At 41.0% G+C, this 12,730-nt stretch overlaps 1 protein-coding gene across 1 annotated transcript; it reads left to right on the forward strand.

The window, feature by feature from the left end:
- The first annotated feature begins 1,052 nt into the window (after positions 1-1,052).
- Positions 1,053-2,045, forward strand: LOC113651763 (trace amine-associated receptor 13c-like). Its single transcript, XM_027160610.2, has one exon. The coding sequence runs from the start codon at positions 1,053-1,055 to the stop codon at positions 2,043-2,045; it is 993 nt and encodes a 330-aa protein (XP_027016411.2).
- The last annotated feature ends 10,685 nt before the right edge of the window (positions 2,046-12,730 follow it).

Raw genomic sequence — 12,730 nt, forward strand, 5'->3', positions numbered from 1 at the left:
TTTACTTACCTCTGATGTTAATGTTGGTCTTAACTAAAAGGAGCGGGGCAGGGCTTGACCTATAAGAAGGCACCCCAGAGACAGATCTGGGTCAGTTTACCTGGCTAACGAGCATGCAAGTGTGGTGCCGTGAGCAATCTCTTTGTCTGTCTTAAAGTACTGGACTTACATCTTTGCGAGTGTTGCCATAATTTTTTTTTTCTCTTTTTTTGGGAATCCCAGTTACACCTGACAGTGGGTCTGCGAGGACCTGTTGTCTGACAACATGTGTAAAAGATTCTTTGTAGTGCAAAAGATAGACCCGCTGCTGTTGGGCAGTATTTACTGTACATGAACTGGCTTCATGTATCTAATGCACAGACTCTGGCTCTGATTTTTACATGATTGCAACTCCCATTTAAGCCACAAATAATCTTTCAGAGTGCAGACTAGGAGTGAATAGCATCATTTTCTCTGTAGAAACTGTGACTGATTAGTTTCTTCATTCAGAAACAGCCATGTCTTGAAGCCGTCATATCAGGCTTCTCCACATATCCTGCAAGTATTGAATACATTTCAATTAGCATGTTCAATACTTGTTTCCGGCATCATTACAATTTATTACACACAGATAGTTTACAATTTCTTAGAGGTCTAAATTTACAAGATTATTGTGTATTTCCGATCTGCACTTCATACAAATAGCAACATTGTAAATATGTATATGAAAATATATTTATATTAAATACTAATTTCCCTGCTTTTATTTTTTGTGAGAACCTTTTGTTTTGTGAATTTTGTTTAAATTTAATTGAGGTTTTGTGACACATAAATCTGCATAATAACAGGTTTACTTCTTTTGGCAACTAGACCTATTTGTTCCACAGAGGCATGACATCATGTGTATTATGCTGTCACTCAAACTCAGGGGCGTACTCCACTTCTAAATTATAAAACTGCCAGGACTCCTTGAGCCTCAAGTCATTTGATCTTTTACATTTAATATTTTACAATGTCAGCCAATGTATATGGTATTTTTTAAACTCTGTAGACATTAGAGAAATGCTGTACTGATGAACCTGATGGAGTTTAATCAGTCTGATGGCTGTGATCATTTCTCCTGTCCAGAGAGATCTGTATCTCCTGCAGTTTATATCTTACTGTACATGTGTTCAGCTGCTGTGGTTCTGCTAACAGTGTGTGGAAATCTGCTCATCATCATCTCTGTTCTTCACTTCAAGCAGCTTCACACACCAACAAACATGCTGCTGCTCTCTCTGGCTGTATCGGATTTCCTTGTTGGAGCTTTAGTGATGCCACCAATGTTAATCTGGACAATTGAGTCATGTTGGATTTTTGGTAGAGATTTCTGTATCGGTTTTTTGTTGATTGGTGCTATCATCATGACCATATCAACTTATAATGTTGCCCTGATCGCTGTAGATCGGTATTTGGCTCTGTCAAACCCTTTTCTCTACATGAGTTCTATATCTAGGAGGATTATGTGCACTGTGGTTTATTCAAACTGGTGTGTGTGCATTATGTATATGACAACATTTTATTATTTCAATGGAAGCTTTGAACATTCTGTAATATGTCCTGGAGAATGTTTATTATTTGTGAATGAGGTTTGGTCTGTAATTAATCTTGTGGTATTGTTTATATTACCACTTTCTGTTATAATCATATTGTATACTCGAGTTTTTATGATTGCTAAGAAACATGCCACTGCTATCAGAGAGCTTAATAATCACACACGGCCTAAAACACAGAAAATCACCTCACACTCCATGAAATCTGAGAGAAAAGCAGCTAAAGTCCTCGGTATTTTAGTATCTGTGTTTCTGGTGTGTTTACTTCCATATTATATTTACAGTTTATCAGGTGATGTTATTGAAATACAGACTGAAACATTGTTAAAGGTTTTGGTTGTGGTTCATCTTAATTCCACCATTAATCCAGTTATTTATGCTCTGTTTTATCCATGGTTCAGGAGGTGTGTTAAATTAATCATAACTCTACATATTTTTCTGACAGACTCTGAATTAATCAATGTTCTTTCATGAATTAACTTTTGTCAAAAAAAAATTGGATAACCCCAAAATATTTCTATAAAATTAAGACATTATGCTATTATGATATATTTGACATTTTTTGTGTTCTGTATTATATGTATTATGTAATAGTAATAGAGTATAATAAAATACATATTCATGGTGGAGATAAAATTAATTAATTTATTTATTATTTTATTTTTTAAATCTCTACTGTAGTAACCTTTATGGCATAAAGAAGCCTTATTTTCCTCTAGAGATGTTTGTAAGTCATTTTCCTTCTATACTCCTGACTGGTAGTCGTTGTGACTAGAAATTGTCATTGCCATTGTTTGTTTTTGTAGATTATGACAAGGACAGAGGGGACTGGATATGAGTTGGTGGGACTTACTGTAGGTTTATAAACAGCTTCAAGTAGACCTTTGTAAAACAAGATTAGCTTGATAAGGAGGTTAGCAGGTGTTGAGCATGCGCCAATGATTGATTATGTTTTGCTTTTACATGTCGTCTTTGTTTGAATACTGCCTATAAAATATTGATGTAATCACTTATTGGGGTTGTAGTATTTTCATTTGTAATTATATGCGTATGACATGCATCGAGGTGAGAGTAAGGAAACAGGTAAGCAGACTGTTTACTCTTTATTTTACAACGGCTATGCCGGCCACAACCTTCATCAGTCAAACACACAGAACAGAACACACCACCCCCGGAAAATCCCTCCGCCTCAAAGCGGGCACTATTTAACATTAGTATAGATGCACTATACAATATACTACATCCCCCTTTTTACAATAAAAAAAACAAAAGCTTATCTTTAGCAGGGAAGATGTATAATATGTAAAATGTAACTTGGCTGAAATAATATTTCAATGTGTATCAATCTGGGATACATTAAACCTAAACTGAAATGAACATACCATTACATATCTACCATGCCCTCTTCTTTATATATATATATATATATATATATATATATATATATATATATATATATATATATATAAACACAAGCCCAGTATTGTATGCACTCATTGGATTAACACATAGTCTCTGAATCTCACTGGAGGCCTAATAACTCAGCCACTTCTGGTTTGACGTATCTGTGGAGGAGAAGATGATTGCACACACGCAGCCTCATCAGCACTGGTAGGAGCGATCGGGGTGCTGTCTGTCTCATCCTCAAGACTGTCCAGTTCAGTGTACACCTGAATGTCGTTAGGTGTCTTCCTCAGGTGTCTCCTGTTGCGTCTGTACTGAAAATGTCACTATGTCATAGGAACGCGGTTCAGCACGTGTCGCCATGACAACAGCAGGACACCATCTTAGTTCAGTTTGCATGTGAACAGTCCCACCTGATGGCAGCAATGGAAGTTTCTTTGTGCCTCTGTCGTAATAAGCACACTGTCTTCTTTGGAGGTCCTGAAGAGTAAAATGTGTTGGTACTGCAGGCTGGAGCATTGTGCTTGAGCTGGGTAAAGTGCTTCTCAGGACCCTGCCCATAAGCAGTTGCGCTGGAGAATAACCCATACCTGTGACAGGTGTGTTCCTGAGAGTTAGAAGTGCTAGAAATGGGTCAGTGTTGGTGTGTTTGGCCTTCTTTAACAGATGCTTAACAGTGTTCACAGTTCTCTCAGTCAGGCCATTTAACTGCGCATAGCCTGGGCTCGAGTGAGTGAGCTTAATTCCCCATGCTGTGGCGAACTTACTCATTTCTTGGCTTGCAAAAAGCATATGGTCGCACACAATGTCTTTAGGTATACCCATTCTGGCAAATACCAATTTCATCTTGTTAACAACTGTGTGTGTCATCTTGTCTCTGATGTTTAGTACTTCCGGGTATTTGGAAAAATAATCCACAACCAGAAGAAATGAGTGACCATCGATTTCAAATATGTCAGCTCTGGGATTTCATGAGAGATCATCGGCTCCCTCTGATGGCGAGGCTGGAACTGCTGGCATGTTGCACATGACTCCACCATTTTTTCAATGTCTCCTGTCATACCTGGCCATACCTTGGTGTGCTGCATGTAGCCTGTGTAACATGTCTGACCTCTTTTTACTCGGTAGAATAATTCTGTCTCCCGCAAACATTATTCCTTCTCTTACTGACACCGAGTGCCTAATAGGCCAGTATTGTATCACGTTTTTGTCAACTTGTTTTCTGTGATGTGGCCAACCGTGCCTGTGAATGTCCATCAATATTTGTAACATGACATCCTTTTGTGTCTCATGCTTTAACTGAATCAGAGTCTCTGGGCTCAGGGCCTCTGTAGGTTTAAGGGCATAGATCACTTTTTCGTCAAATATATCATCCTGTCATGGGGCAGTCGTGGCCTAATGGTTAGAGAGTCTGACTTGTAACCCGAAGGTTGTGGTTTCGAGTCTTGGGCCGGCCACGACTGAGGTGCCCTTGAGCAAGGCACTGAATCCCCCCCAACTGCTCCCCGGGCACCGCAGCATGGCAGCCCACTGCTCCAGGTGCGTGTTCACGGTGTGTGTGTGTTCACTGCTGTGTGTGTGCACTTTGGATGGGTTAAATGCAGAGAACGAATTCTGAGTATGGGTCACCGTACTGTACTTAGCCGTATGTCACTTCACTTCACTTCACTTCACTGTCTCTGTTGCTCATGTGTCTTTGCTCGTGAGAGTGTGTCTGCCATCAGCAGCTCTCTACCTGGCGTATAGATTGCATTGCAGCTGAAGTAGCATCCGCTGAAGTCTGGATGGAGCTGTTCCAAGTGGCTTTCTTAAGATTGTTTCCAAAGGTTTGTGATCCAACTGCACATTAACCTTGACTCCATAGGCATACTGATGAAAACGTTTCACTGAAAACACGATAGTGACACATAGTTTTTCTAAGTGTCAGTTAAAGCTCTGAATGCATAGGCGATAGGATGTCCCTCTTGCATTAGACATGCAAGAGGGACAAAATAAAATAAACAATAAAATAAAATAAAAATAAACCGTCCTTGGATGCATCTGCTTGTATCACGACAGCTTTCTTTGGGTCAAAGAATTTAAGAACCGGGGCTGTTACAAGAGCATTTTTTAGTTTCTTTACAGCTTCCTCATGTTCATGTTGCCATTGCCATACACTGTCCTTTCTCAGCAGTTGTCTCAGTGGCGCTGTGGCCGTTGCTTCTCCGGGTATGTATTGTGCGAGATACTTGATCACCCCAAGCATGCTTTGCAGTGCAGGTTTGTCTGTGGGCATGTCAACAATTGCCTTAACTTTTGCAGCGTCCACTTTGACACCCTCTGATGTTACAACATGACCCATGTATTTGACACTATTTACCTTGTATTGGATCTTCTCTTTGTTGAATTTGACGTTAGCTTCCTTTGCTCTAGTCATCACTTTTTGCAGAATTTTGTCATGTTCATTTTCTGTGGATGCAGCATTAATCATGTCATCAGCAATTATATGAACACCCGTGATGTCCCCAAATGTCTCACAGTTGCGCTGCTGAAAAACTTCACTCGCCGACTTAATCCCAAATGGAAGGCGCTTAAACCTATAGCGTCCCCATGGCGTGTTGAAAGTGCACAATAGTGACGACTCCTTGTCAAGCTTTATTTGCCAATAGCCGTCCTTCTCATCCAGCACCGTGAAGATTTTCGTTTTTCACATTTGACTTTTCTCCTCAGTGTTTTGTACACCGCCTGTGGTAGTACATTTGCTTCTGCTCCTGTGTCTAACTTGAACTTAACAGACATGTTTCCTACATCTATGTCTGCATACCAGAAATTGTCTCTTTTGCCCCCATGTGGTCCATGTTCACTGTCCCGATGCAAAGTGAATACTATTTCTGAGCTCAAATTATGCATTTTCAACTTATGTGTTGCTTTTGTAGACTCACACATCTTTGTGTACTGATTGAGCTTATAACACTTTCGGCATGTGACTCCAAATCCTGGGCAAAGCCTTGGTTGATGTGACTTTCCACATTTCCTGCACACTTGACCCTTTAATTTCTTGCTATAACTTTGTACCTGTGGTTTTCTTCCTTGTTTCCACTGTTGGTTGTCGTTGGTCTTGTTCAGTGCATGTATTGCTCTTTCTTGTGTCGTAGTACTCATTGCTTGTATTTGTGCTTTGGCAGTTTCTGCTGCTCTGCAGACGTCAATCGCTCTTTCAAGTGTGAGATCAGACTCTCTTAACAGCCTTTCTTTGAGCCTTGTATCATTTAAACTGAATACAATCTTGTCTCTGATCATGTCATTTTCTGATGCACTGAATTCACAGTCCTTGCTTTTCTGTCTCAACTCAGTCACATATTTCTCAATGGCAAATGATTCTGCCATGGGATGAGCCCAAAATTGATGTCTTTCAAACACAGTGTTTTTCTTTGGCTGGCAATATGTTTTGAATGTATATAAAATATCATCCACAGTTAGTTCAGTTAAGTTAAGACACAGTTACACCTGTAATTTAGCTTCCTTTTCAGCAGCACCACTAGCAGTCATGTATATTTGGAAACATTGTTCCCCTTTTCTCCAGTTTTCACTTATATTGCCCGTTAACACGAGCAGGGATGGTAGTTTAAACTGATCAATCTCTTTACTGCTTCCAAGCGTAGCTTCCTGCTCGTTCCCGCTAGCTTAGCAGTTAGCAAAAGTCCGCGTCTAACTTGGGCAAAACAAAATCGGCGCACTGGACCACTTCTGACACCATGTAGTATTTTAATTTGTAATTATATGCGTACGACATGCATCGAGGTGAGAGGAAGGAAACAGGTAAGCAGACTGTTTACTCTTTATTTAACAACGGCCACGCCGGCCACAACCTTCATCAGTCAAACACACAGAACAGAACACACCTCCCCCGGAAAATCGGGCACTATTTAACATTAGTATAGATGCGCTATACAATATACTACAGGGGTTCGGCCTTAGTCAGGTTATACTAGCTGTGTTGGATCCTGCCGCGCAGCAGAACACGAGAAATTGTGAAAACTTTTTACTCTTGCCCGTGCCTACCAGTGTGATACTTTATACTTTAAATGTCTCAAAACTCAAACTTCCACAACAAATGAAAGCTTTCGGATGGAAAGACGAGTCCAATGTTTATAATATTATACATCTAAAATGTTGTACAAATGTGCCATTTTAAAGGAGAGATGAGCAGATTGTATGATACTTAATGCAAGTTTTGTAATGCAAATTTCATATTATGACTGTATTGTGCATGTGACAAAGTACAAAAAGGAAAACCATTGCATTGACAGAATCATGGCCTAATTTTATTCAAATATAGCACTGTGGATAAGAATTAAATTGGGGAATCATTCACCAGGCCGCAGTGTGTTAAAACAAAAACAAACCACAACCTCGAAAGCTAAGTGTTATTTTTCTGAAAGCTTTTATTTTATTTGTATAAATGCATTGTAATCCATTTGCAGAAGTAGTCAAGTAAAAAAGCTCTTATTGGAAAGTAAATAAATAAGTTAATGTAGACATGTTTATGAACAAATTCAATAATATATTTTTTAATGTAGCACCTCACATTGATTTAGAATATGGCTCAAGGTACTGTATGTAGCTCATAATTCAAAGACTAACAAAGCCTGGTGCTTATTGCTAAATGGTTTCTGATGAATTCCAGTGTGACTGAGATAAAATTGTGTTACTAAGTTAATATACAGAAAAATAAGAGATAATATACTAAGACTAGACAGAAAATATTCTATTTTTTTATAAAAATGTTACTTTATCATAGTGCAGTCAGTGGCTCCCTGCAACAGGCAACTGGTTAGAAATGACACACGCATGCGTCATTCACCAGCAGTTTACCTACACTCTGGGCGGATGATCCCAAGGTCATAGGTCATTGTAGTGCCACCCTCCGTTGGTGCTTTCACTGTGGTTCTTGACCAAACATGAGGAAGTGAGGGGACATAACAACAATTGGGGCAGACATGATAACCCATAATTCCTTTTTCTTGACTCAGGTAAGGTACATAACAGGTTATGCAAAGTATGGTTGAACAACTTACACAGGCCATTACCAGCTGAGTTATAAAATCCACACAATCGCTGCATCAAAACTATACTCAAAACTGTAGCCTTGGACAAGTCAAGAAGCTTTCATTCATCAAGCTTTCAACCATATGTAGCTGCATATACTGGTAACTACATACTAAAATGAATCAACATTTCTGCAGGACCATGTTGCTACATAGAACAACGGGGGCCACATGAGACTAAAAACAACACAGAGCTAAAGACTAAAAGGTAAAGTCCATAGTATGAAACCAAGTGCAAACAGACAGACAGTGCAACCAATAAAGTATTCTACAAGACAGATACAAAAAATATAGTGCCATTGTAATGGCATTGTGCAAATAGTGATTACAAAGATTAGTAAGAGGATTATACACATATGTACACAATAGCAGCATGACTTTTGTAGAAAACAGCATTAAATTTACGATGTATAAACAGTATATTATCGATGTTATATGGCTAGAGTTGTGAACACTACAGTGGTTTGTATTAAATGAGTGTGTTTTCTTTGAGTGTGTGTGGGCGAGTTTGGTTCAAACCTGTTTTCTTTGTGTTAAGAAGCCTGATGGCTTGAGGGCAAAAACACATAGTGGTAGTGAGGGATTTGGTACCAACTACCTGATGCAGTAGAGTAAAAAGTGTGTGTGAGGGGTGTATGGGGTCATACAAAATGTCCATTATAGAGAGGAGAGCGACTCCAATGATGTGGTCTTAGTAGCCGAGTTGGGGTGGAGCTCTACACTATACACGCTATGGATGTTAGTGTAAACAAGATCCAGCCTGTTTACCCCTCAAAGTCCACGTACTTAATGGAATTTAGGGAGCACTGATTTGGGATGATTGAAATCTCTGGAAATAATAATCATTCCATCAGTGTGAACATTATACATATCACTAATAGCCACATGGAGCTCACATAGTGCTTCCTTAGCACTGGGGGGAATGTACAATCTGACAATGAAAACAGTGGTAAATTCCAGTGGTAAATAAAATGGCCTGCATCTAACATTCACAAATTCCAGTAGTGATGAGCAGTAACTAGAAACATGCACAGAGATCTTGCACTATTCCATGTTCATGTAAACACACACACCAGCACTGTAAGCCTTAGTGCAAGAAGTGCTGCATTTCTAGCTGAATAGCAACATATGGATCTCTGTCATGATTCCATGAAAACAGAGTCAGGGTCTTGAAACTCTAGCCATGTGGTCTGCTCAAGTCGAATGTATCCTAGTGTATTGTCCAGGGAACTATAGCTGTGTGGTCTGTTCAAGTCACATCTAGTCTAGTGTATAGTCACAGTGTATTTAGTAAAGAAATCAGTCATCACTAAAACATTCCCTATTTCTACCAGAATGGCTCAGGTACAGTAAAGTCAATTTCTAAGATTCCATTAGGCCTAGATGCCAATAAATAGTGCATAGCCCTGGGTTGCTTATCCTTGGGCACTTAGCACTGCACCTGGCCAGCAGCAATGGTACCTCATCAATTCAGTGATACAGTTAATTCTTTGGTGCCCAAGCTGCAGCATGCAGGGTAAACACGAGGGAGCACAAAAAGAGCACAGTAGCATCTTTTGATAGTTCAAAGAGCACAGTAGCATCTTTTGAGCATCCTGGGAATGAGACATAGAAGTTGTGCATTCCCCAAGTTGTTTCCTTCCTTGACAGTGGCATGCTCAACCAGCAATAACACGCCTCTTGCGTTGACAGATACCCCTGTAGAATGTGGTTGGCCCTTTGTGGTGTCATGCTGATGTTATATAGTTTGGACAGTCGGACAAATTTACCTGCCTTAGAGAACCAGTCCACTACCACAGGGATCACAGTCATTCCCTGGGAGCAAGGCAGGCCGGTGATGAGGTCCAGGGAAAGGTGTGACCATAAGCGGGACAGTATAGACAAGGGCTAGAGCAACCCCTGTGGGTGCATCCGGGTATCTTTGTTTCAGGCGCACTTCTGGCAGGCTGCCACAAAATCCCAACAAAAGGTGAATTGTGGCCCCATAAAGCCTATTGGATGGAATTCCCCCCGGGTCAGGTTCCTGTCGGAGTGCCTGGTGGACCACTTCTTCCAGACCCTAACATAAAGGTGCCACTATCCTTGAAGGTGGATTTACGAGGGTCCCATTGGCGGGAGAAGCTGTCTAGTTTGGCGTTCTTCAAGCCAGGTGTGAAAGAGAGGGGAAAATCAAACCAAGCAAAGACCAGGGACCAGCTGGCCTGTCGTGGGTTCAGTCTCTTGGCCTGTTGGGTGTAGGTCAGGTTTTTGTTGTCCGTCTGGATAAGGAATTGGTGCTTGGCCCCTTCAAGCCAATGCCTCCACTCCTCCATACCCAATTTATCAGCCAGAAGCTCATGGTCCCCCACATCATAATTTCTCTCTGGTGAAATTAGCTGCCGAAAGAAATATACACAGGGGTGCAGCTCTTCCTTTGCCCCTGAATGTGGGGACAGAACAGCCAAAATCAGCCGTTCCTTCAAGGCCTTGAAGGCTTTCTGAGACTCAATAGTCCATACAAACCTCCCTTGAAGCTTCTTGGTCAGAGCACAAAGTGGGCACTGGAAAAAGTCAGTGAAGCCCAGAAAGTGTTGGACTGCCTAGACTGAGGAGTGTTGAGGCCATTCCTTGACCACCCTCATCTTGAGGGGATCCATGCCATGATCCATGGCTGTTCTGAGAGACCACAAATCCCAGGAAAGAGATGGTATTGACATGGAAAGCTTCACATGTAGCCCATTCTCTAGGACAGGGGTCGGCAACCTTAAACACTCAAAGAGCCATTTGGAACTGTTTCCCACAGAAAAAAAAACACAGGGAGCCACAAAAACATTTTGACATCTAAAATGAAGAGAACACTGCATATATCGTTTTTTACCTTTATGGAAAGTATGCCTTTACTCTGAAGCTGATGACTGCTGAATGCAATTATAACATTATAATCGAGAACTTCTAGCTATCAAGTTGAAACAGTAGAGACACTAGTTGGAGAAGGCTGAACACTTCCTGTTCACCCTGTCCTATCACCCCAGCTCCTTGAATGCCAAAGCTGATGTTCATTCCCACACTTACCCTGTTAACCCTAGCTAAGGAGCCTATTGGTGTTTGGTGCTGTAATGTATCTATGTATCTAATGAGCAGACTGGCTCCATTTTTTTTACAAGATTGCACCTCTTATTTAAACACCAAAACAGCTTAAAGAGGGCAAACTAGGACTGAATGGCAAGTTAAGTCAAGTCAAGTAGCTTTTATTGTCATTTCAACCATATATAGCTGTTGCAGTACAAAGTGAAATGAGGCAGTGTTCTCCAGGATCATGGTGCTACATAAAACAAAGACAGGGCTAAGGACTAAGTAAGTAGTCCTAGCCACAAATAGTGCAACTGTGCAACCTGGTGCAAAAAGTGCAGGACAATACAAACAAGACAGACAAGACAGAGCAGAACAAAAGACAGTGCAGACAAAAGGTTACAAGACAATACACAAAATACAAAAAAGGCAATACACAAAAGACAATAAACAAAAACAGCACCAACCGACCAGTGTAAATACTGTATGTTCAGACAATATTTCGTGCGGTAATACTAGAATGAACACAGTTTCTTAGCAGCAGGTCACTGAAATAATGTATAGGATTTGTGCAAAAACAGCAAACGACTGAAATATTGTATAGTATGTGCAAAACGACGGAAATGATTAGACAGTGTGTGCAAAGAGCAAAAGGTAGAAAAAAGTGTGCAAAACAGCATGTAAACAGTTTGATGGATGTACATATTGGAAGTGTGTGTATTTTGTGTAGATCTGTGCAGTCCATACAGTTTATGTGTGTGTATGTTGTGCTCATTACAGTTCAGTTCAGTTATTGAGAAGTCTGATGGCTTGTGGAAAGAAACTGTTACACAGTCTGGTCGTGAGGGCTCGAATGCTTCGGTACCTTTTTCCAGAAGGCAGGATGGTGAAGAGTGTGTGTGAGGGGTGTGTGCGGACATCCACAATGCATGACAGAGGGAAGAGAGACTCCAATGATCTTCTCAGCTGTCCTCAATATTCGCTGCAGGGTCTCCGAGATGGTGCATTTCCCAAACCAGACAGTGATGCAGCTTATCAGAATGCTCTCGATGGTCCCTCTGTAGAACATGGTAAGGATGGGGGGAGGGAGATGTGCCTTTCTCAGCCTTTGTAGGAAGTAGAGACACTGCTGGACTTTCTTGTTGATGGACCTGGTTGTGAGTGACAAGTTGAGGTTCTCTTGATTGAACACCAAGAAATTTGGTGCCCTTGACAATCTCTATCGATGACCCATCGATGTTCGGTGGAGTGTGGTTGCTCTGTGCTCTTCTGAAGTCAACAACCATCTCTTTAATTTTATCAACATTCAGAGACAGGTTGTTGGCTCTACACCAGGTAGTAAGATATTGCACTTCCTCCCTGTATGCTGACTCGTCGTTTTTGCTGATGAGACCCACAACAGTCGTGTCATTGGTGAACTTGATGATATAATTTAATCTGTGCATTGCTGCACAGTCGTGAGTCAGTAAGGTGAACAGCAGTGGACTGAGCATGCAGCCCTGAGGGGCTCCAGTGTTTAGTGTGGTAGTGCTGGAGATGCTGTTTCCGATCCGGACTGACTGAGGTCTCCCAGTCAGGAAGTCCATGATCCAGTTGCAGAGGGAGGTGTTAGTCCCAGCA

This window comes from Tachysurus fulvidraco, chromosome 9 (assembly GCF_022655615.1).
Source record: "Tachysurus fulvidraco isolate hzauxx_2018 chromosome 9, HZAU_PFXX_2.0, whole genome shotgun sequence".
NCBI classification, from domain to species: Eukaryota; Metazoa; Chordata; class Actinopteri; order Siluriformes; family Bagridae; genus Tachysurus; species Tachysurus fulvidraco.

Coding starts and splice junctions, on each gene's coding strand:
- LOC113651763 (XM_027160610.2), top strand. CDS start 1,053: ATGAACCTGATGGAGTTTAATCAGTCTGATGGCTGTGATCATTTCTCC.